The 26,240-nt window shown below is 38.8% G+C and overlaps 3 protein-coding genes and 1 long non-coding RNA gene across 4 annotated transcripts in view; 1 reads left to right on the top strand and 3 right to left on the bottom strand.

Moving 5' to 3' along the window:
- Nucleotides 1–169, bottom strand: part of LOC139375942 (gamma-interferon-inducible lysosomal thiol reductase-like) — a 135,046-nt gene extending 134,877 nt beyond the window's left edge. Inside the window, exon 1 of the mRNA XM_071117915.1 lies at nucleotides 166–169. The gene's annotated coding sequence lies outside the window, so the exon portion shown is untranslated. The remainder of the gene's footprint in view (nucleotides 1–165) is intronic.
- The window catches only part of LOC139375941 (microtubule-associated serine/threonine-protein kinase 3-like), a 63,828-nt gene extending 58,394 nt beyond the window's left edge, over nucleotides 1–5,434 (bottom strand). Inside the window, 2 exon segments of the mRNA XM_071117913.1 lie at nucleotides 3,614–3,645; nucleotides 5,293–5,434. Coding sequence (XP_070974014.1) covers nucleotides 3,614–3,645; nucleotides 5,293–5,331 — 71 coding nt within the window. The 5' untranslated portion in view covers nucleotides 5,332–5,434.
- Nucleotides 5,435–12,243: 6,809 nt separating this feature from the next.
- Nucleotides 12,244–13,967, top strand: LOC139376855 (bone morphogenetic protein 4-like). Its single transcript, XM_071119814.1, has 2 exons — nucleotides 12,244–12,601; nucleotides 13,174–13,967. The coding sequence occupies exons 1-2, from the start codon at nucleotides 12,244–12,246 to the stop codon at nucleotides 13,965–13,967; spliced, it is 1,152 nt and encodes a 383-aa protein (XP_070975915.1).
- Nucleotides 13,968–21,680: 7,713 nt separating this feature from the next.
- On the bottom strand, nucleotides 21,681–25,460 carry LOC139375938 (uncharacterized). The gene is made up of 3 exons (XR_011627865.1): nucleotides 25,364–25,460; nucleotides 24,689–25,011; nucleotides 21,681–24,357 (listed from the first exon to the last, which is right to left on the bottom strand). It is a non-coding gene; the product is annotated as an uncharacterized lncRNA (long non-coding RNA).
- Between the last annotated feature and the right edge of the window lie 780 nt (nucleotides 25,461–26,240).

Raw genomic sequence — 26,240 nt, 5'->3', positions numbered from 1 at the left:
GGAGATTTTTTGGCTTAAAAGAAATGGAATATAGCTAAGCACAGGCAAAATCCTAGAGGAAAACCTGGTTCCGTCTTCTTTCCAAAAGACACTGGGAGACTAATTCCCCTTTCAGCAGAACAATAACCTAAAATACAAGGCCAAATCTACACTGGAGTTGCTTACCAAGACGACATTGAATGTTCCTGTGTAGCCTAGTTACAGTTTTGACTTAATTTGACTTGAAAATCTATGGCAAGACTTGAAAATGGCTGACAAGCAGTGGAGGCTGGTGGAGGACGAGCTCATTGTAATGTCTGGAATGGAATATAACATCAAACCACGCTTGACTCCGTTCCATACTCCATTCCAGCCATTACAAGGAGCACTTCCTCCAATAGCTCCTCTCACCGCCTCCACTGCAGTCTAGCAATGAACTTGACAGAGCTTGAAGAGTTTTTTTTTAAGAATAATGGGCAAATATTGTACAATCCAGGTGTGCAAAGCTCTTATAAATGTACTTAAAAAAGACTGGTGTTTCTAACATGTATTGTCTCAGGGGACTGAATACTTACCTAATCAAGATATATTAGTGTTCTTTGTCATGAATTTTTGATAAATGTTAGAATATTTCTATCACCTTAACATTTGAGTATTTTGTGTAAATGGTTGATCAAAAATGATAATGTAATCAATTTTAATTCAACTTTAACACAACAAAATGTGATAAAAGCCAATGGCATTTAAAATGTGGATTGACCAGATTGTTGACTTTCTCCCTTTTGAAAAGCTCACTTATGACCTCCACAAGAGACAGCCCAAGTTTGACTTTGGTCTCCACTAAATCAAATCAAATGTATTTATATAGCCCTTCTTACATCAGCTGATATCTCAAAGTGCTGTACAGAAACCCAGCCTAAAACCCCAAACAGCAAGCAATGCAGGTGAGGGTGCAGAACCTTGACACTACTCACCTATATTTCAAATTGGACAGAGTGAATGGGGTGATTAGGGAAATGAGCAGATACATGTTGTGTAAGGTGCTGTAAAATCTAAAAACTAATTATTTGCGTCTCAGCTAAGGCTAGAAATAGCTAATATATGTTTATTTTTTAAATTGTTCTTTGTGTATGCGTATGTATATATGTGGATGGATGGATGGATGGATGGATGGATGGATGGATAGATAGATATATAGAAAAAAGGGGGGGGGGAAGCCAATGAGTGTGAATACTTTCTGAATGCACTTTATATCAACAACTGAAACAAATATCAAAGCTCGTTTTTGGGTGGAATTTTCCTTTAAGCTACTTAACATGCTGGCAAAATGTTCTGATCGGTGCTAATGTATGAGCCAACAAGACGAGATGATCATGAGCAGCACTCACCTCAATTTTCCACAGCCTAATGGTAGACTAACCAATATCCACGTGGAAATTCAGTGAAAATAAAAATCTGACATTGATTTATCAAGACGTGAGTGAGTCTAAGCAGCGCAAAATGGTGCTGAAATAGTTGAACACACGCGGGTATTAGTTATTAGTTTTGTTTTATAACAATTGAATGCCTTCAATTGCATTAGCCTACTTTATTCCAATATGTTCGTCTTTCAGTGATATATTGCCACAGTAATACTTAATGGATCCATCCAGTTATGGTTAAGAAAAAAGTGTGTGTGCCTTACAAAGTTTAGAACAGGCAGATGGATGCTAGTAACAGGCGCTGCCTAACAACCAGCTAGAGCTTAAGAGCGTTCTGCGTGCCAATGCCGCCTCAGCATTACCGCTCCATTTCATACTAAGCTGTAGCCAGAATTTAGCCGTAACTATGACGTCGGTTGGCGGAAGTAAAAAAGTAGAGACTTTATTGCCGGCAATACCTTTCATATATTAAGAAAAGTCGGCAAAAAGTTGATGGGATGCTAAAGTTGGTGGGAAAAGTATTGGTTTGAATGGTGTGTTAGACTCATTGCAAGTCTGTAGGCCTACTGTTTAACCACATTAGTTCACTCCACTAAAGTGGCTAAGGACCAAATATGGGTCTGTCCACTCATTTCTGTTTTCCATTCAGTCTAGTCTCAGGGCTGAAACAGCCTACCCACCAAGCCAACTCTTGTCCTTTGCCTTGACTGACATGTAATTAGGAAACATGAGTACAATCCAGTGCATGATGTGTGAAATTATTTATATTGAATTGCATATACAAATGTGTATTTCCAGACTAGTCGACAAGGCCTTACAGCGCATGGAAGTGCATGCCTCAGGACTATACACAATACATATAGTATTTTCATACAATGTGTGGAGGTACACTTGATCTTTAAAAAAAAATCACATTTACTGTTATGTAAAATATATTTCACCCCACCAGTAATGTTCCCTCTAGACTGCGCCCTTGCACGGCAGCGCACTTTCTCCAAGTCTGCCGCGCAGAGGAAATGCCATGCCGCAGAGACGCAAGAGATTGAACTTCACTGAGTTCGTCCTATATAGATCAACGTTTTTTTCCGTGATCGAATAAACATTGTCAGCCCCTTGTCAATGCAACAAACCAAAACAAATCTAACTTTGCAAGAATGAGTCTCCGATTTTGTTGAGGCAGCATCACAATGTTGTAGGCAGAGCCAGAGCGCAACAGAGTGGAATTATATTGGCGGGGTAGCCCAGCCGCGGTCTTTCAAATCACCCACGCCTTTCAGATCAGAGCGCAGAGGTGCGCGTGTGCACTTTTGTTGATATTCTTTGCTAGTTAGGGAGTTATTCGCCCAGTTATATATATGTATAGGTCAGCAATGGGGAGTTACTGCTTCCTACAAGAGCACAAAATGTGTAGTCTACATGTCAAGCTGTCTTTGAAAATCCAGTCAGGTAAAAAGCTTGTCTTAATTTAAAGGGGCAGTGTTTTATTTCAAGATAGGCTTGAATATGCAAATAAGCCAATATGCAGAGGAGTAGCCTACATTGTCTAATTCTCTGTATGGTCATAATTCATTTTATTTTGTAAAGTGGTTTCTTGCATCATACAACACAATACAAGTCCATTTACAGTCACCTATTTGGCCCATGGTGTTACAGATCAAGTAAAACGATCATGAATTAAATGTCAAGCCCTTCATAATGTAAAAACATTTTTTAAAGTCTCATGCAATGTAGGCCTGCACTTAACACCACATATAGGCTACTGTAGGATATATAATGGAAATGAAAAGCTATTTCCAAGTGAGAATTTTATGGGATTTGCTCCCTTGATTTTGTTGTTAGGCCACATTATGCTCAGATAGCCACAATAGCCTATTGGCTACTGGCACAACCTGTAAAGTTACAGCCTCAGTGTTCACTGTAAACTTGCGCCGGAAGTTGCACAAAATGCTCACAATGTTCAAGTATCTGTTCAAAAGGCCCACAATTTGCGCAGTGTCCCAAATAATTAGAGGGAACATTGCTTACTAGTAGTATCTGCAGCCTCTGTTTTACCACTAGGCACTAGCGCTTCCTCTCATGGAAGGGACAAGTAAAATGTCTGCTACTATGATAAATTGTTGACAGATAAAAACACCTTGTAACACCCTGTGGTTTTGTATCAAACAGTGTAACAAGAGCAGAGATAACCAGTGATGTTCTTTGGTGATACTTACATGTTTCCCCTTCGTGGAAGGCTCAGCTCTTTCTGGAATCGAGAAAGAAAGATACATTAAAATGATGACAATGGCAGTAAAGCCTTGCTTGATATCACAAGAGGCTGCTGAGGTACATGATAATAGCCGAAACGGAGTAAATGGAATGGCATCAAACACCTAGAAACCTTGTGTTTGAACCATTCCATAATTCAGCTCCGGTCATTACCACGCGCCCATTCTCCCCAATTAAGGTGCCACCAACCTCCTGGACTTGATATAAATTTCAAACACACCCGTTACATCCCCGAGGCATGGAACCAAAGGGTTAATGATTCTCAGAAACAAAATGAAAACAACCATTGATGGAGGTTGCCTTTGATTAGTCTTTCAAAGCCCCTCCACATCGAAGATGATTCATACACAAACTGTGGCCAACAGTACAGACGGAAAGACTGACTGATTATTTATGCACACCGTATGACAGCTATGTCCCCTGCTCTCCTCCTTTATGGAAAGATCTTATAGCTCTGGCCTAATTGTGGATATATTCTCATTCATAGCTGCACATTATGTATGTTGTTCTCTTTGCTTTGGTCCTGAAGCCCCTGCATATAGGCAGGCCTATGTTCATAATAATGTACACAACATGGATGCCAAAAATGCTGTGCCACAGTGTACTCTATTTCCAAAGATAAAAGCAGGTTGTTTTGTTAACCAAAAGTACATTCTCAATTTTCTCAAATTTTTCACGATGCAAATCAGCAATCTAATTAAAATTGCAGGTCCGTGTACGGTGGATGAACCAATCAATGTAATATAATAAAAATACATATTTTGAATATGTGGACAAGCACATTTCCACCAACATCTCTTTCATAATGGATTTAGAGCAAACAATGGTGAACGGATTTAAATAGCTAAGCCTCTATCCGAGTAATTGGTTGGAATGAAAAACAACAAAACGCGTTAGGCCGTCGGGAGGGCTAGGATTGACTCAGCTACAACCTACTGGCTATAGGACGCATAAGTGAGCATAAAGGGATGTTTCTCTACCAGTCATCCATCCCTGAATCCAATTGAGCCCCACGCCCATATCACCACAGCAACCTAGTGATGGCAATACAGCTGCGTTCCTTGAGTCACAATCATTATTATGGCAACGCTCTTTGTTTGTTTTTGTAGGAGAATAAGACATCTATAGAACATCATGTCTGTCTGTAGAAAAAAACTGTCTGTGGTTAAATGTATGTATTAACTACACTTGCGCATCCACAAGCTCGCCCTTCAGTGCCACCGCCTACTCAAACGAAGGGGCATCATTCATATGTGTACAGAATGGATCGATATTGTAGCCTATTCATGACTATTTAAAAACAATGTGGCAGTGGGACAATACATTCGATGCGAATTTGTTTTGAGATATCTATCATTTGTGGTCACAACTGGATAGAACTACCCTTGAGGACACCTAAAAGTGCGCCCAATGTAAACCATTTAGTAAACAGCAATTGACAATCCCTAAATATCCCTTGAAATAGAGAAAGAAGAGAAACGCATGTGTGCCCTAATAAGTGTCAATACCTGTTTGTGTAGGCTATCATTAATTGTCGAATGCCACAACACAAATGCAAAGCCTGGGTGTATTATTTTAATCTTCAGTAGCTATGCCAATGTTTTACTATTATGGGGGTTCTTACCTGCAGCCCACGACGCCTCAAAATGTTTGGCTCGTCCATTGTAGAAAAATAAATAATTACAATACTGCTGACTCCCTTTTTCCAATGTCATTCAACCCATACTGCGTCCTCCTGTATCCTGCTCATCATCAATGCGACTGGATGAGAGCTGAACAAAACCGAGCATTTCGTTTAATTGTCAGGTGACCGGGCAGCGGTGAGAATTGGGAATGAATGTGCAGGGAGGGACTTCTGACAAAGCGCCTATGCGTGGCAGTGGGCTGATTCATTCAATTCCGTAACGCTAGCCTTTATCATTGAGCCAATGCAACCTTTTTCAACCATGGCTAACTTGTTGAAAGTTTACATGGGGATTTTTTAATCAGGTAGGTGGTATATGCACTAATTACCTATTTGCAGTACATCCATTCTATATATATACAGTGCCTTGCGAAAGTATTCGGCCCCCTTGAACTTTGCGACCTTTTGCCACATTTCAGGCTTCAAACATAAAGATATAAAACTGTATTTTTTTGTGAAGAATCAACAACAAGTGGGACACAATCATGAAGTGGAACGACATTTATTGGATATTTCAAACTTTTTTAACAAATCAAAAACTGAAAAATTGGGCGTGCAAAATTATTCAGCCCCCTTAAGTTACACTTCATGATTGTGTCCCACTTGTTGTTGATTCTTCACAAAAAAATACAGTTTTATATCTTTATGTTTGAAGCCTGAAATGTGGCAAAAGGTCGCAAAGTTCAAGGGGGCCGAATACTTTCGCAAGGCACTGTATATGTTTGTGTGAACACAAGAAGGAATCAATTGCTTAAAATCCCATTCAGAGGTTGTCTATCATGTTGATATATATACTGAACAAAAATATAAATGCAACAAGTTACAGTTCATATATGGAAATCAGTCGTTTGAAATAGATTCATTAGGCCCTAATCTATGGATTTCACATGACTGGGCAGGGGCACAGTCATGGGTGGGCCTGGAAGGGCAAAAGCCCACCCACTTGGGAGCCACTGAATGGGGAGCAAGGCCCAGTCAATCAGAATTAGTTTTTCCCTACAAAAGGGCTTCATTATAGACACAAATACTCCTCAGATTCATCAGCTGTCAGGAGGGCTGGTCTCAGATGATCCCGCAGGTGAAGAAGCCAGATGTGGAGGTCCTGGGCTAGCGTGGTTACACATGGTCTGCGGTTGTGAGGCCGGTTGGACTTACTGGCTAATTCTCTAAAACAACATTGGAGGCGGCTTATGAACATTAAATTATTTGGCAACAGCTCTGGTGGACCTTCCTGCAGTCAGCATGCCAATTAGCCCTGGCATTTCTAACACACCGGGACCATTTTTTAAAACTTGATTCCCCTATAACCAAATAATTGTCAGTTATAAGTTAGAGACCCACTAGGCAAAAAATGGACCAGCCCATCTGGCATTTGCCCAAAATGCCAGATGGCCAGTCCATCCCTGCCTTCAGATTACCAAGAACAATGGTGCAACTCTGACAGTCAGATGGAGAAAGGGCTTGATGATCTATGGTGCCAGTCTCCAAGTGGCACCACAATGTTTTCATACAACAATGGCTATGTCTTGTCATGCGGTGTCACACATTCATTGATGTGAACCGGTAAAATGAATCATTCCTTGTTCTCATTTTGGGCATTGTCTCTAATCCTGAGTTTAACCCAAGGTCATCTTCCTAAGTAAGCATTAATATCCCCAAAATGTTGAGGAGGAAATAACGTAGGTCTAGTATGTCTGTCATCTATAGAGGTTTCATGTCATCACAGTCATCCCTTTTCCTTAAACATGTGTTTTTATATCCCATATCCACTTATCTTCTCTTACCATGAAATTGTTGCAATTATTTTCAGTCAAGGGGGATTGAAAAACTATGCATCCAACTTTATCATTATGAAGCTTCATTTGGTTTTGCTCGAGGCACCATATTGAATGTTTACAGGCCACTTTTTTGTCCTCTTTTTTTCTATAAGTCCTTTGCATTGGGATGCGAGGCAGGTCAATTGTAAATGATCCATGAGAGTTCCATGAAAATGTGATAGAAAAATCTCTCTTTTTCTCTCTCCTCCTCCTCAACTGTTCCTCGTCCACAACAAGCCAGAGCAACAGAGCAAATTGAAAGTACACCCAGTTGCCCAACATGATTCAACCAGATGCATGTACTGTTCTGGGATGTGGGGAGTCAACAAGGACATGTAGTACCAAAAGGAAACTTGCTACAGTTTGCTACAGATCTGCTAAGTTTAAATCATTCCTAAGTACAAGGAAATACTTTTGATTACAAATGAATGTAGCCCAGCTATAGTCTGTCTTAAAAATATCCAAATTTTTCTTTCTATACATCTACAGAGGACACATTAGATCTTATAGGCATACACTATCATTCTTTTTTTATGTAGGCCTTTACATGTTATCAATAGCAACTACAAAATAAATGGCCCTAAACACTGATCCAGGCCCAGATTGGTGTTTTCTCCGCTAATGGTTCTAGTTAGGATTTGTGCCAGATTCTAGATCTGTGTGTAGGGACATTTTTACCCAGAGCATATCTGCTTAAAGGGGCAATCAGCAGTTTCTACATACATTCTTTTACTAATTAATGATACTGTATGATGTACCCATTGACGCTTGAAGAATATAACTTGTAGATATGCTTAGTTCAACTGTCGTACTCCATCAGAACCAGAAATATAATCTGGTTTTACTCCAATGTTTGTTAAAGTAAATAGAAACAAACACTATATAGCCTCAAATCATGGTTAAAACTATATCCATGAATTTGAGTGGTTACATTTCTCCAGCCCCATCCCTCAGTTTTTTCTGAAACGGGCATGGATGACAGACATATTGTTAATGTTTCTACTACAGATTGCCACTATAGAACGCAATATATTCTCAGTGCCATTAGAGGGAGACATGCAGCCGTTCTACAGTATGTCCTGTTAGGCTCCCTCACTGGAAGCTCCATCCTCACCCTGCCTCCTTGACAATCTGCCCTGAAGATCCTTTCATATAGTGTGTGTGTGTGTGTGTGTGTGTGTGTGTGTGTGTGTGTGTGTGTGTGTGTGTGTGTGTGTGTGTGTGTGTGTGTGTGTGTGTGTGTGTGTGTGTGGATCTCTGTTTACACTCTGTCTCCTGATGGGACACCACACTGTGTACACACGTAAACATCAGACTGTTGTTTGTGAATGGAGCGTGAAGCAAACCATGCAGTCCAACAGAAATCCATCTCACATCTTCAGAGGAAATGAATGACTCATTTAAACAAAAGATGCCATGGGGTCAATTTATACAAATGTAGGATTTTAATTTGAGGCAGTTTGCTACATCAGGCAAATAATCGTGCAGCAACAGGAAATGTGGATTATAATTACAATTCATTTTTGTAGGGGTTGATATATTTTTCGTAAGTGAAAATTACAAATTTCAGAAGCCTTTTTAAATGTCAAATACACTACAAGTCTTACATTTCCTGCATTGCGGTACAGTTTTCCTGCAATAGGATGATCAAATTAAGATCCTAAATCTGCATGAAGTTGAATGTTATCTAAGTAGGGCTCAGAGTTTTTCCAGGTAAGGTCACATTGTCAGCAAAACTCAGGTCCTTCCTAATGAAACACATTTCAGAGGGGGCAAATGGGTGAGATATTTGGGAAGAGAATGCTCACTAGCGCTTATGTTTCTTATGGATGACTATGGTTCAAACCTATTCAGATTGTAGATATTTAAGAAATGTAATAATGAATTGTTCATGAATTGAAAACTTAATTTAATTGTAATTGAAACCTCAATTAAATAGAATTGACCCAAAGTGACATCTTTGCTTGTCATACCTGCATTGACATTGCTACATTGTATAAACTTATTGCTATAAAAGAGTTATGCCATGAACAAAAAGTTTTTAAAAAAACTAGAAATAATAGTTCTAAAACAATTGTTAAATACTGATACGTTCTTATAAAAACGATTCAAGCTACTCAACAATACACCTTCTAAATACATATACCAACTATTGAAAAGAGCATGCCCAAATGTCCACCCATTCCGTTAGTTAGATGGCATTGAAAATTAAGTGAAGAATGAGTGGTCACCCATATATGTGACAGGGTTGGGATCAATGCCAATTGAAGGCAGTCAATTCAGGAAGTAAACAAAAATTACAATTAAATAATCTGAAAAAGGGCATTTATTTTCAATGACTTCTCAATAAACTGAAAAGTAGAAGCTATTTATTTCAAAGGTTTTACATTTCTGAATTTTTTATTCAAATCACTTCCTGAATTGACTGCCCCTAATTCGAATGAACCCCGATAGGCTATACATCACTGTCACTTGCGGAATCCAGAATGTGCTTGTGATTGGGAGAGGCAGCGCTCTGTCATCAGTTCACAGGTGATTAAATTGTTGCAGTTTGCCATCCAGTCTCAAAAATAGAAAATGTCCCTTGTAATGCTGGCAGTGGGCTTAAGGCTGATTACTCAATAGCCTGTCATGAGAAATGTTATGTCACTGTCGGTCTGCCGATGATTCATACTTGGTCACCTTTCACACACTTTTAGCCCCAAGGTGGAATTCACAGAGCACATGACTATTTCATCATGTCAGTGACTGTTAGAAAAAAAGGTGCTAACTAGAACCTAAAAGGGTTATTCGGCTAACCCCATAGAAGAACCCTTTGAAGAACCCTTTTGGTTCCAGGAAGAACCCTTTTGGCTTCCATGCAGAACCCTCTCCACAGATCCATCCACTATAATGAATGATTAAAGGATATACAGTAGTGTACGTAATTTACTTGACAAATGATGCGTGAGTATAGGCTAAAACTATTCTAAATGAATTACAATGCCTTCGGTGCTCAGGGATCATAAAGATAATACAGATTATTTGATGGAAAATATTAGTTGTATCAATACGGTAATATATTGTATATGGAAACAATCCATTGGAATCCATCGACACAGCAAGAGCTTAAATGTTTTTCAGATATAATTAATATTATGTTGTTAAAGAACTACTAGACAAACCATGGTTTCCCAGCTCATAGAACATGAGATATATACAGTACCAGTCAAAAGTTTGAACACACCTACTCATTCAAGGGTTTTTCTATATTTTTACTATTTTCTACATTGTGGAATAATAGTGAAGACATAACAACTATGAAATAACACATATAGAATCAAGTAGTAACCAAAAAAGTGTTAAACAAATCAAAACATATTTTAAATTTGAGATTCTTCAAAGTAGCCACCCTTTGCCTTGATGACAGCTTTGCACACTCTTGGCATTCTCTCAACCAGCTTCATGAGGTAGCCAACTGGAATGCATTACAATTAACAGGTGTGCTTGTTAAAAGTACATTTGTGAAATTTCTTTCCTTCTTAATGCGTTTGAGCCAATCAGTTGTGTTGTGACAAGGTAGGGGTGGTATACAGTAGATAGCCCTATATTGATAAAAGACCAAGTCCATATTATGGCAAGAACAGCTCAAATAAGCAAACAGAAACAACAGTCCATCAATACTTTAAGACATGAAGGTCAGTCAACGCAGAACATTTCAAGAACTTTGAACGTTTCTTCAAGTGCAGTCACAAAACCATCAAGTGCTACGATGAAACTGGCTCTCATGAGGACCGCCGGGAAAGGAAGACCCAGAGTTACCTCTGCTGCAGAGGATAAGTTCATTAGAGTTACCAGCCTCAAAAATCGGCATTTAACTGCACCTCAGATTGCAGACCAAATAGATGCTTCAGATTTCAAGTAACAGACATATCTCAGCATCAACTGTTCAGAGGAGACTGCGTGAATCAGGCCTTCATGGTCGAATTGCTGCAAAAAAAACACCACTAAAGGACACTAATAAAAAGAAGAGACTTTCTTCAGGTAGCCTGTTGGTTAGAGCGTTGGACCAGATCGAATCCCCGAGCTGACAAGGTAAAAATCTGTCGTTCTGCCCCTGAACAAGGTAGTTTACCCACTGTTCCCCGGTAACCCTGAGGTCCTGAGTGCTCTGGAGCAGGTTTTCATCAAGGATCTCTGTACTTTGCTCCATTCATCCGGACTAGTCTCCCAGTCCCTGCCTCCGAAAATCATCCCCACAAGCATGATGCTGCTACCACCATGCTTCACCGTAGGAATGGTGGCAGGTTTCCTCCTGATGTGACGCTTGGCATTCAGGCCAAGGAGTTCAATCCAGAGAATCTTGTTTCTCATGGTCTGAGAGTCCTTTAGGTGCCTTTTCGCAATTAAAATTGGGCTGTCATGTGTCTTTTACCGATTGCTCAGTTTGTCCGGCCACAGTATTCTTGGGGACCTTCAATGCTGCAGACATTTTTTGGTACCCTTCCCCAGATCTGTGCCTCGACACAATCCTGTCTCGGAGCTCTACGGACAATTACTTCAACCACATGGCTTAGTTTTTGCTCTAACCTGCACTGTCAACTGTGGGACCTTATATAGACAGGAGTGTGCCTTTCCAAATGATTTCTAATCAATTGAATTTACCACAGTTGGAATCATATCAATTTGTAGAAACATCTCAAGGATGATCAATGGAAACAGGATGCACCTGAGCTCAATTTCGAGTCGCATAGCAAAGGGTCTGAATACTTACGCAAATAAGGTATTTCTGTTTTTTATTTGTAATAAATTTGCAAAAAATATCTACAAACCCGTTTTCACTTTGTCATTATGGGGTATTGTATGTAGATTGACGAGGGAAAAATATATTTAATCAATTTTAGAATATGGCTATAACCTAACAAAATGTGGAGAAAGGGAAAGGGAAAGGGTCTGAATAGTTTCCTAATGCACTGTATATACAAATACATATATATTTAAATCCTTTACATAATGATGACAATACATACAGTATAAGTGCAGAAGGAGTGCTCACCTGACAGTGGAGAGGTGTGGCCATGCAGGAGCTATATAAATGAACATTGACATCTCCTCTGAGAACAAACCTACCATGCCTAGCTCAGTCACACAGTGCTTTCTCTTCTCTTGGGTGGTCCTCCTCTTCAGCCTCTGTCAGGGGGAGGGCCGACCCCGCCTGGGGCAGGAGGAGCACCAGAGGGCATTTGTCTTGGAGTCAGTGAAGACAGGGATCCTGAGCTCCATGGGGATGGAAAGGGAGGCCAGGCCCAGGGAAATGGCTTCAGAAGAGGAGCTGATGAGGATGCATAGGCTCTACAGGGAAACACTGAGGCAGCTGAGAAGGAGCTCCAGTCAGGAGGGGGAAACCCAGCGTTCCCCAAGGAGGGCATCCACTGTGCTTCATCCAGCCACAGGTGGGTCCTTACTTAAAGACACATTGTTACTGTACTGGTTTCTACCACAATACAGGACCTGACTGTTGACATTCTAGCTTTAGATAGTAATCTGACTGCATGGAATTTTGCCTTTATGCAAAGTGTATTAATAACTTTGTATAAGGTGTGTACCGAAATATTCTCCCACATTTGTGTCTTCGAGAAGAATTCAAATTCGGTTTTATGACAAAACTAACAAAAAGCATTCAAGCACTTTTTAAAAATTAATCTTAATGTACCTGTGAGTGTTTTCTGAAACCATATGTTGTGAGAATGAGTGAGTCATGCTCTGAGGAACAATTTTGTCTAAAAGGGGTTCATTTTTGTGTGCACTCCAACAAAAGCCTACCATTAACATTTGGTCTGAGCAAAGGCTTGATAGTAACACAGTACCTCTTCTCCAAAGCTTTGTTTTAAATCGTTTGACATCGTTTTCTTTTTTTGACAAGGCACATCCGTTACAACTCTTAAAAGCACAACCTATTCAAGCCATGACAGTAATTCTAAGTACTTGAGCATTTGTGTAACAACCCTCTTTTCACCTCTTTCAGTGGAGCCTCTCAAAGTGCTTTGGAGTGATGAGGAACATCCATCAGATATGCTTTGGTACAGAGCTGTATTCCACAAGAACCCACACATCAGGAAGGAGCTCACTTTGGCCCGGGCTGAGCTGAAGCTCTACAGACAGCTGTTGGATGGCTCTAAAGCTGCCGAGCCCACAATTAGGGATGAGGTTCATGTGAAGATCTATGAGACGAAACCACTGAACTCTTCTCTATTGATTCACACAGAGACCCTTGTTCAGACGGTCGCTGCAAGAACTGGTGATTTGACTTTGGACATCAGAACTGTGGTTGGTAAGTGGAGTGAGAGGTCGGACGGCCACTCTCTGGTTGTGGAAGTAGAACTGGCCTTAGAAGAGGGAACTGATCCCAAGAGGACCCCTCAGATGGTCCTGGAGGTAGACCTTGTAGAAGCTAGATCAGCAGGCAGAAGAAGACGGACTCGCTCCAACAAAGAGGACAACTGTGACGAAGACGGTAGCTGCTGCCGAAAATCCATCAATGTGTCCTTCAAGGAGATTGGCTGGTCAGACTGGGTCGTGGCCCCCACTGGTTACAAAATGCATTTCTGCGACGGCTCCTGTCCACACAACTACAAGCCAGCCAGCATGCACGCGCAAGCAAAGTCTCGTCTTCACCACATCAACAAGGGAGCAACACCTCACCCCTGTTGTGTGCCGGCAGCCTACGAGCCTGTGATCCTCATGCACTATGACAGTTGGGGAAAGTTGAAGCTCACACCCTTCAATGACTTGATTGTCAGCAAATGCCACTGTGCTTGAGTCCTTCAGGGCAAGCCCAGGCAAGGTAAAAAAAGAGTCAGAACAAACCTTTTCCTTTAGTGCTACATATTGAAATAGAATGGATCATGTTTTCAAAGGACGTAAGAAAATAACATTTGTAATGCTCAATTAGTGACATTACTAATGTTACTTTCAACAGCTAAGCAAACAAAAATACATAACATTATCCATCACTTATGGATTTTGAGAGAAGTTACTGTGGAGCGATGACTGAAATGTACTATTTTATTTGGAAGATAAACTTTGTTAGTCTCATGTGGCCCATAATATCCTATTCTTCCAAGACTATGTACAAAATTATATTATTTATTGTAATTTATTTAACAGGGTCTAAAACTTACTTGTATTGTTTTGTAGTGTAGTTTTCAATGTTACACTATTTAGCTTGATCCTTACATCACTGTACTGTAAATATGTATTAAATTGAATGTAATACTATGTACAGTATTATTTCCAAACATTTTTGGAAGTTTGTCCGGAAAAAAAACTTGTTTTTAAAATGTCAGTTACTGTAGTGTGGATATTACCCCTACTGTTTATGTTGGATTGTTGTGCCTGAATGCGTATGCACACAAACTTTACAACAAATATTTTTTACTCACAAATTATGTTTACCCTATGTGTTTAATTCCTTAGCAACAGTAAAATAACTTGAAATGATTGTGCTTTACGGAAAACCATCTAGATAATATTTCAAAAGTTAGGGTGTGCCGTGAAAGATGTAAAAGATATGATAGCCAATATCTTGCATCTGTAGCTTTGAACCATTTATACAGTGGCTTTGACCAAAGACTGAATGACCTGGGGGACAAATTAACTAAGTATTTGATTTTGCATGACAGTAAGAATAGCACACAGAACACATTACGACATGAATTGTAAACTCAGCACCATGAACAGATATCATATCTCTAAACAATAAATACAATTTATTTGAATGTAATATAATGTGAAAGGCAATACTGTATCTCGATAACCACAATGAAATATTATAGAGATAAGTTTGGATAAATAAAGAGAGAACAAATAATGCTAAAGATAGTGTTTGATAATTATAAGCATCATATCTCATTTTTTATCAATGACAAAGATAACAAACAATAAACAGGCAGCGGGCAACATAACCTGATGGTTTTTCTATCAAACAACTTAATAAACAACAATCATTCAACAAAACAACTCAATATACAGTGGGGCAAAAAAGTATTTAGTCAGCCACCAATTGTTCAAGTTCTACAATGTGATTTGCTGGATTTTCTTTTCTCATTTTGTCTGTCATAGTTGAAGTGTACCTATGATGAAAATTACAGACCTCTCTCATCTTTTTAAGTGGGAAAACTTGCACAATTGGTGGCTGACTAAATATTTTTTGCCCCACTGTATAACACAATTGTTTTGGGATATAACCCAACATGTTGGTGTGTAGAAGGCCTATTTTGTAAATTGTGAGAGATTTTGATATGAAAGTCAAATTCAAAATACATATGATAGCCCATTTCAAAATACATTTTACAGTGTATGTATACACAGATATGAATATAAACATATAAACATTTACAAATACAGTATAAATGTGTATTTGCGTATGTTTATTAAAATATTTTATATACTGATATCATTTCAAATTGTGTATTCTAAAGCATAAACATATTTTGGGAAGCATATAGCATTGGAGGCTCCTCAGAGGAGGGAGGGGAGGACCATCCTCCTCAGTGAATTTCATAAAAATAAAATAGCCAAACATGAAAAAAGTTGGCTATTTTAGATAAAACTATACTAAATATTCACGTCACCAAATAATTGATTAAAACACACTGTTTTGCAATGTCTACAGTAGCCTCAACAGCACTCTGTAGGGTAGCGCCATGGTGACAGCTAGTTTCCGTCCTCTGGGTACATTGACTTCAATACAAAACCTAGGAGGCTCATGGTTCTCACCCACTTCCATAGACTCACACAGTAATTATGACAACTTCCTGAGGACATCCTCCAACATATCAGAGCTCTAATCTAGTGCTGAAAGCATAAGCTACAGCTAGCTAGCACTACAGTGCATAAAATGTGAAGAGTAGTTGACTCAAAAAGAGAGAAATACAATATGTAAAGAGTTTTGAACAAATGTATTTATTTATAAATGAAGGAGAAGCAAGTGAGGGAGAGAGAGAACTAGCTAGCTATATTTCATATTTTGTTTTCACTTTCACTTTCTCTTGGCTAGAGAATGTAGCTAGCTAGTTTAGCCTACATCCGGCTCAAACAGAAAGGGATGCTATGTTAGCTAGCTGGCTATGGCTATCCAACACTGTAACTCTTCCAAGTCAAGGTAAGCTTTTGATTTTATACATTTATTGCCACCAGTGTAACTGTGTACTGCATGATTGTAGCAGGTTTACTTACACGTTAGTTCTAGTAGGTATGTTGAATAGCAATGACGTTAGATAACATGGTGACATTAACGATGTAGGCTGTGTGTAGCGATTAGTGGTTATGATATGAAGGTTTGGCTTGGAAAGGCTTTTTCACCTGGTTACAGGTGCACTGAAATCCACAATGAAGGGAAAAGGTGAGAGGAGAGTGCGTAGATGCGAGAAAGAATTCTACAACGAGCAAAATTATCATGCTGTGATCAGGGGTGTATTCATTCTGCCGATTCTGTTGAAAAACTTTTCACAAATGGAAGCAAACAGAATTAAATGGGGATAAACATACCTGAATTTGTACAATAGAGACTCTCATTTGCAACTGTTGGATTAATGGATTCATGTGCGCAAGGTGGTATTGAATATGTCACTGTCTGTCACCTTTTCTCTCGACCTACGTTATAAACTTCATTCTTAGGCTAGGTTTTAGAAACCTCATGATAGGCATATGGAAAATGTGAGTATCATGTAGTAGCCTAAACCTATCGATGTAATATTGAGCTGGATGAATGGAATATCAATGACACTCATCCAATATGCTGTAATAGAAATAAGGCTATGCTCATTAAAAAAAGTGTCCTCCCTCATCTTAAACGTCACTGACCACCAATGGCATACAGTACTATGTACTGATGTCACATGTCCATTACTTCAGTAGATTGATGAGGGGTGTGACATATCAAGTGTCCGGGAAATTGAATATAAGTAAGTCATCAATCTCCGGACATATACAAATATTGATAAATATTGCCGTCTTCATTTGGTAAAAGTACAGCTAATGTACACCAGGAAACTCCCCGAGTTCTTTGTTCATGCTTACTGAAAGTCCATCCTCTATTTCTCCACAGCCAAGACCTGATATTAACACCCTCAATCTTACTTTTTGAAAGGTCTTGTTACCACCCAATGTATACAATTTGCAGGGAATGAAAATCTGAATCAGTCTTCATCATTGTGCAAACTTGGGTGGGTGGCGTTGGATGTTGAGTGTGGTTATTCAGGAGGCAGGGTTATAACGGGCTTTGAAATTAAGCTGTTTTTAACATTCACTCTCTTTCAGATGTACTCACTGTGGCGTGATAAATCTGAAAGGTATCCCATCACAAACTACAGTACCAGTCAAAAGTTTGGACACACCTTCTCATTCAAGGGTTTTTCTTTATTTGTACTATTTTCTACATTGTAGAATAATAGTAAAGACATCAAAACTATGAATTAACACATATCGAATCCTGTAGTAACAAAAGTGTTAAATCAAAATATGTTTTATATTTGAGATTCTTCAAAGTAGCATCCATTTGCCTTGATGACAGCTTTGCACACTCTTGGCGTCCTCTAACCCAGCTTCATGAGGTAGTCACCTGGAATGCATTTCAATTAACAGGTATGCCTTGTTAAAAGTTAATTTGTGGACATTTCTTTCCTTCTTAATGCGTTTCAGCCAATCAGTTGTGTTGTGACAAGGTAGAGTGGGTATTAAAAGGATAGCCCTATTTGGTAAAAGATCAAGTCAATATTATGGCAAGAACAGGTAAAATAGGCAAAGAGAAACAACAGTCCATCATTACTTTAAGACATGAAGGTCAGTCAATCTGGAAAATTTCAAGAACCTTGAAAGTTTCTTCAAGTGCAATTGCAAAAACCATTAAGCGCTATGATGAAACTGGCTCTCATGAGGACCGCCACAGGAATGGAAGACCCAGAGTTACCTCTGTTGCAGAGGATAAATTAATTAGAATAACTGCATCTCAGATTGCAGCCCAAATAAATAAATAAACCACATATATGGGAACTCCTTCAAGATTGTTGGAAAAGCATTCCAGGTGAAGCTGGTTGAGAGAATGTCAAGAGTGTGCAAAGCTGTCAAGGCAAAGGGTGGCTACTTCGAAGAAACTCAAATATATTTTTGGGTTACTACATGATTCCATGTGTCATTTCATAGTTTCGATGTCTTCACTATTATTCTACAATGTAGAAATAGTTTTAAAAAATGAAGAAAAACACTTGAATGAGTAGGTGTGTCCAAACTTATGACTGGTACTGTAGGTCAAAGGGATTTTTGCTTCCTTTCTATGTGTCTCCTTTAAAACACCAATGAAACACTATACTACTTACACAAAGTTCACTGCTGGAACTTTTCCAACACACAGGGAGACTCAATCTGAATGTTTTTGGGCCATTTCTTCTGTTTGAGTATCACATCCTCATTTTCAATGTTTTTGTGAGACATCATGTTTGAACAATCACACTGACTAGCTTCTCTTCGTCCCCAATGACCAAACGCAAATTCATTAATCAAGCATCCAAATATGCATTCTCTCAGTGCAGGAGGAATGTTATTTATTGCTCATCCCCAGACAACCCATCACCAGTCCGCTCAACAGATGACTTCACTTCACACTATTTGATAACCTCATCAGATTCAGATTTCTATTTTTTTCTCTTGACTGATTCGAGACCAAGACCAGAGCAAATCGAGTCCAATTCAAGACCATGATTGTAATTTTATCAAATCACCACCATAATAAGAGTTCAAAATATCCAGTATTTCTGTGTTCATATTTCAGAAAAACACAATGATTCTGTAGATATTCAGAACAGTAATAAAAATGCATGCTGAGGGAAAATAGAGCCACTCTACAAAATATTACTAACCCAAACACAGTGGGGAACAATGGGCCTTCTACACCTTCAGAGAAGGGCTTGGGATTTATAAAATAATAATAATAATAATAATAATAATAATATTTTCAATGATGTTCTGATTTAATCTCTTCAGTTTTTGTTGGAAATGAAAGGGTTAACACTGAAGCTTCTGCTGGTCTCTGGGGAGATAAATCGAGTTAGCTAATTCAGCCATTGGCTAGGCCATCAGAAGCTAAATAAAGGCATCTGCCATTCAACTGTATAAGGGCAACATTTTGGGGTGACAGTGGAATCATCCAATCATATTTTGACTTAAATGGAAGGGACCATTTTTACAAAAACGTATGGGAACTTCTGCCTTCTTGATCTAACTAGCTGGCGGCTTGTAGGCTAGATTGCAGCGGCTGCCGCAGGTGTTATCAAAGAGGATATTGGTTCTAATTTGTTAGCTTCTCCCTTTTCAAGAATAACTTTCAACAAGAAGTTCAGTTTCAAGTTATCGTCATCTGGTGAATGGAACTGGGTTTTTTAATTGCAGCACGCTAGCTGTTGTTAACCATCTCTTCGAAAATAACTTGTATGTGAAACATTGTTGCATTTAAAGTGGAACTGACAGCATTTTAGCAACATTAAATCTTATTAAAATCTGTTCATTTCCACCCCCAGGAGGAATATGGCACTTTAAAAAAAATATATTCTGACAAGCGACCACTTAGATACAGTGGTGGAAAAAATACCCAATTGTCATACTTGATTAAAAGTACAGATACCTTAATTGAAAATGACTCAAGTAAAAGTGAAAGTCAACCAGTAGTACTTGTGTAAAAGTCTAAAAGTATTTGGTTTTAAAAGATACTTACGTATGAAAATAACATTTTAATTGCTAAAATGTACTTAAGTATCAAAAGTAAAATTAAATTCCTTATATTAAGCAAACCAGACGTCACAATTCTCTTGTTTTTATTGACAGATAGCCAGGGGCACAATCCAACACTCAGACATAATTTACAAACAAAGCATTTGTGTTTAGTGAATCCGCCAGATCAGGTAGTTGTGAAGACCAGGGATGTTCTCTTGATAAGTGCGTCAATTGGACAATTTCCCTGTCCTGCTAAGCATTCAAAATATAACAAGTACTTTTGGGTGTCAGGGAAACTGTATGGAGTAAACAGTACAACCTTTTCTTTAGGAATGTAGTGAAGTAAAAGTTGTCAAAAATATAAATAGCAAAGTAAAGTAAAGAAACTACTTCAGTAGTACATGAAAGTATTTTTACTTTAGTACTTTACACCACTGCTTAGATATGGTCATTTCCATTTTTTTTTAGAACGTTTGAGAATTACGTATACTAAGCCATTTGTGAAAATTCTCTAGCAATATAGAGTGGGAAAACGTCCGTGCGAAAGTGGCCGTTACACTACAGTTGGTTCTGCCATCATTCACTTTGAACTGGACTGTGTGTTTTACAGGCAGTTGGTTCTGCCATCATTCACTTTGAACTGGACTGTGTGTTTTACAGGCAGTTGGTTCTGCCATCATTCACTTTGAACTGGACTGTGTGTTTTACAGGCAGTTGGTTCTGCCATCATTCACTTTGAACTGGACTGTGTGTTTTACAGGCAGTTGGTTCTGCCATAATTCACTTTGAACTGGACTGTGTGTTTACAGGCAGTTGGTTCTGCCATCATTCACTTTGAACTGGACTGTGTGTTTACAGGCAGTTGGTTCTGCCATCATTCACTTTGAACTGGACTGTGTGTTTACAGGCAGTTGCAACAGCGTGACTTTAGATCATTAGAATGCATTCGCCAAAAGCCACAAAATAGATCAGAATGGATTTCTGATAATATGTAAACACCACAGAAGTTCTCTTACAAATGAGAACTTTACAGTCTTATTGATGTAACAACCATGAAAAGGTAGACTCTCTCCCTCAGTTATGCACATCAACAAGATGGGGAATTGTAGGCTCCTCGTCCATTGAGTTTTCCTATAGATTTTCCTATAGATTTAGATTTTCACTCTCAAAATATCACTTTTTTTTAAATAAAAAAAATACACATATTTGATGGTCTCAGTCCACAACAATGCCACATCCACAAACCACATCAAGCTGATTGGGTGGGCCTCTGTCCACCCAGGCCCATCCATGTCTACGCCCCTGATGCAAACAGTACATGATGTTAATTGAGCATCAAAAACAGCCAACTGACCAACACTTTGGACTAAACTTTTTCAATACATGGTTTGCATATCCATTGTTGCCCTAGTTAGCATTTACTGGCTGATATCATAAGTTGAAACCTTTTTCCTACCCTACCGGCTACCGATGTCATTCTTCTATGAGCTGCTCTATGCCAAAACCAGCTGAGAGCTGCACACTCTTGCTGCCTGCAGATGATATTCAGCTGAAACTAGGTTGTTTGTGGCGAGCATATTTCACATGCTTTGCGATTGTGTAGGCTACTTTGTGCATGGTTTCCCTATTGTACTACATAATTGATAAGTCGTATACCCCCACTACACTACTTCGATACACATCAGTAGGGATTAAGAAGTGAGTATACTGTACGCCACTGAAAAAAACACAATCAAATACCTTCATTGATACCACAAAACAAAAACAGACAAATAAAGCTTTATACTCCAATTTGGCGACCCTCATAAAATCCGACATAGCACAAGTATTCCAAAGTATTATGTGAAAAGAAGCATAGAAAACAGCATTGGCATTAATTTAACAAATTTAAAAAACAAGGCTAGTATTATATTGTAATTATTTAGGTGACAACCTGGTTGATTAAAAAGATTGGGTTGTTAACACATTTGTTTTTTATATTAATAAATGTGGGACACAAAAAAAAGGCAGTGTAGAACAACACCATCATGCACCAACACCATCATGCACCAACACCATCATGCACCAACACCATCATGCACCAACACCATCATGCATTGCTCTAATAACTTTCAAAAGATTGTTCCTAAGTTTGTCCTCCAAAAATGTATTTTCCTAGGAATGAAGTCACACAAAAATGTGTGTCTTTTCACACAAATTAAGCCACACAATAACACACAAAATCTGCTGAAATTCTATTTGTACATATTTGCATGAATTGAGTGTGAGATTGTGTTGGGTTTATACCTGCATATACCCTCCACTACACCACTGAATCACAAACCTGTCACACACTGAAGGCCTCAGTGGTTCACCAGTGTGCAAACATGTCTATAATAGATAAGGATGTTAAGATATTAATGTTCTGAGAAAGGAGTGTATATATTTGGCCAAGCGAAGTGGTTTTATGCCCTGACTGAATCAGGGTTGCCAGGTCTGGCTAAAATTTCTCGCCCAATGACCTCGGAAAACCTGGCCAAATAATTTTTTTGCAGCAAAAAAAGACTTGCCACATTTATTCAATAAACACTTTTTCCATAATGTTATCGATTGAATTAAGAAGGAATATTGACTTTATTTTTTACAATGAAAAAGCTCAATTAGCTTTTCCATCAAAATAATAATTATTGCGAGTTTAAGAATATATCACAAGAGAAAAGATAAATCTCCCTTATTAAACTCTCCAGATAATTTTCCCTCAATAGATGTCGATTGTTTTGATTATGATTATGATTAAGCAAGAAAGCCCAAGGAGGTGTGGTACATGGCCAATTTACCATGGCTAACGACTGTTCTTAGGACATATCCCTTAGTCGATTGACTTGTTATTTCAATAGGCATAGGCTACTGACTAAAATCTGGGTTTATAACTGCAATTAAACTTTGCCATGGTTTACTGAGATAGAAGCAGGTAGTCTATAGCCCATGATAGGCCAACATGCCAACATATCATTTCAGGGAAAAGTCCACAATGAAACTGACATCAAAGAATGCAGTTTACTTTAAACCACCTCTGAGCAAACTTATCTAAACAGCTCTAGTGCCCCTAAAGTCGTTTTCCAATGCTTTGTTGCGGTTCTAGCGTGTTAATATATATGTTTTTGGAAAAGGTGTGCCTCCATAATGACCAACCTAAATAGCCTACCTACAACTGGTAAACAGTGGCCACAAAGTGCACTGGTGCTGCTCTGTCTCCGTGACTCAGCTTACTCTGCTGCAGCACTCTCTCAAAGCACACACGCACCCCTTCGGCCCTCTCCCCCATTCACATGCTCACTCACTGACTCACTCACTCAGTTACAGCCTGCTCACTGCCTGATAGTCAGAGGCAGCAGGTCACAGTGAAATATATGTATATCTTTTTAAGAGAAATGCCATGGCGGTCGCGGTGCAATTTAGTAGTACCGCCAAAAATCTGGCACCCAATACATTTTCACCCGCAACATCGTTTTTAAAGTTGACTAATTTTGGCAAAAAAAAACACAATTGCAACACTGGACTGAATGGAAGTTGGTAATTAGGAGTTTTTTTTACTCCATTGGTCTAGGCAACTATTTATGAGTCCTCACTGTCCGAGACCGAGTCAAGACCGAGTCCAAATGTATTATACACCGAGACAACACCGAGACACTCAATATGTGGGCTCCAGACCATTCTCGAGACCTGTCAACAAGACTGCTATACAGTGCCTTCAGAAAGTCTTCACACCCCTTGACTTTTCCACATTGTGTTGTGTTACAGCCTGAATTTAAAATGGAGAAGACTTTTTGTCATTGTCCTACACACAATACCCCATAATGGGCCCCATAATGGGGGGGAAGAATTCTTTGACTCGCCTCCTGAAGTGGCAGTGTACACAGCACAGCCAATCTTTTAGGCAACACACCCCTCTGGGTAACAATTGGGTAAATTTGGACTTCTCCCTAACTACAGAGTGAAAAAGTTCACTGTAAAAATGTTTTACATTTTGGGCTAAACTGCTACTTATATTTAAATTTGCCCCAAAAAGTTGTTGCACTGTGCTGAACCTAGCAGGCACTTACTAAAATATGTACAATAACATAATAACATACTTTTTAGTCTGTAAAACAAAGCAAAAGATTCTAATTAAGACAAATGTTTTTGTCAATATGGCCAAGTTTCCTTCAGAGGTGGATAAAACATAAAGCCACCAGAACATATTGGCTCCTTTGATTCCTCTTCCTGTCCTACAAAAATATGACTGTTTGGATTTGAATAGGGTCATCTTTATGGCTGTAACTATAGAACATCTGGCATTATATAAATATCTTCCTCCTCAGTGTCAAGAGGTAGTATGGCCAGACTACAGGACATGTCGTTGCTGTAAATTGCATCATCGGATAAATCACACTGCAGATATACGTCCTCAGGTTGAACGGGTGACCTGGAGAGACAGGTAGACAGATGGGCCAACATCAGAACATGCTTTCCCGCACAGTTACGCCACAACAAACATGGCCTATGTGTGCTCACTGTTGTGTGGTCAACATTTGTCAACTCTGTTAAAAGTCCATTGTTGAGTCATTGACACACAGTAGGATTAATACAATTCAAACGTGAAAATAAAAGAGGCATGAAATCTTGGAAATGAACAGTTTGCAAAAGGCAAAGACAAACTCTGATTTTCCTCAATATAATGACCTAATCAACTTTCAACTTCCAGTGTACTTTGTTTGAACATTTCAACCCAAACTAATCATCATCATGTAACCTACCTGTTCATGTTGATGATTGTCTTGTTGGAGTCAGTGAAGTTCTCGTAGATAGGGCTATGATCAGCGGGTGGTGGTCTGACCATGGCCGTGTATTGGGAACCCTCAAGCTGACGTGTGTTGACCTCTGTACTCTTGAGTTGATCTAACTGCCCCATATTCCTAAATTTACTGCGCTTGGTATAGATCAGCGCAATCACTACTCCCAGAACTATGAAGAACAGAGGAAGACCCACAGCATATCTCACAGAAAAACCAAAAGAAGCTGGGTCTAGGCAGTCTGTGGTAGAGTTTGCAGGGAGACAAGTTGTATTAGACATCATGACCTGTGAATGAAAAAATGCATTATTGGATGACAGCAGTTTGGGATGTTGAAATGAAGGGTAGCCTACTATGCATAAACAGTCTGGTATTTAAGGCATTCAATAAATGATGTCATTAACTAAACCTAACTAACCAAACCCAGGTCACCATTGCAAAATAATGCAAGAACCTATGAGCTAAATAAACGATTCATTAAAATTGAAATCAACAACATATTAATCAATAAGAAATATGTTAATACAATTCATATCCTAAGAACATTTTCCAGATTCCAGTATTGTTTGAATAGCCCCCAGATAGCACCCATGAAATACAGAAGATCAGTAGGTCAGAACCAACAAAAACGTGTTTTACCAGGCCTTGGTGAGACGAACAGAGTGGTCCAGTTGGTCTATGAGTGAGAGACGATGAAGTTGTTGACTGAACTTCCAAGTTCCCTTTTTTCTATGTTGAAAAAGTGGAACTTAGCAAAAATGAAAGTCACATCAAGATTTCCTGTAAAAGCCTCATTACCTCATAGAGAAAATAGAACACACTGCACGGAAGACACAAGTTTGGGACTTTCATTTCTTTACTGTACATGATTGCTGAATTGTTCACTGTTCAAACAGCAATTGTTTTATAGTATAGTTTAACTCACTCATATGAACTGATAAGCAGTGAGTCAGTGTGCAATTATGTTTTGAATCACTCCTATCCAGAACACATTTGACACATGTTTTTATGTCCATTGTCTACAAAATTTGATGTAATTTCCACCAGCAAATTATTTCTGTGAAATTATATTATAGCTGCTAGGTGTTTGTGATAAAATATTGTTTATCACAAAAACAAAGTTTTTTTTCCTGCTAAAAACCTGTTTTTGCTTTGTCATTATGGGTTATTGTGTGTAGATTTATGAGTTTATCAATTTTAGAATAAGGCTGTAACATAACAAAATGTGGAAAAAGTCAAGGGGTCTGAATACTTTCCAAATGCACTGTATTTCCTGCTGACCATGACAAGGGGCATTGGAGAAGCCTTGCAAAGGAAGTATAGACCACAAACACAGCTTCATCAGTTTTCAGAACCATGTTTCCAGTAAGGCTGTGTGACATGCAAATTCAGTATCTTAGCAGGTGTCTGTCATACACAAAACAGAAATGACAGAAATATCAATCTGGAAGAACAAACTGGTCTCTCGCCAGATTCATAACAATAGAAGACACCAGGGTTTTCTACCACATGATGT

This window comes from Oncorhynchus clarkii, chromosome 20, assembly GCF_045791955.1.
Source record: "Oncorhynchus clarkii lewisi isolate Uvic-CL-2024 chromosome 20, UVic_Ocla_1.0, whole genome shotgun sequence".
Taxonomy (NCBI): Eukaryota; Metazoa; Chordata; class Actinopteri; order Salmoniformes; family Salmonidae; genus Oncorhynchus; species Oncorhynchus clarkii.
Note: the sequence above shows the minus strand (reverse complement) of the source record. Positions and strands in the feature narration are given on the sequence as shown.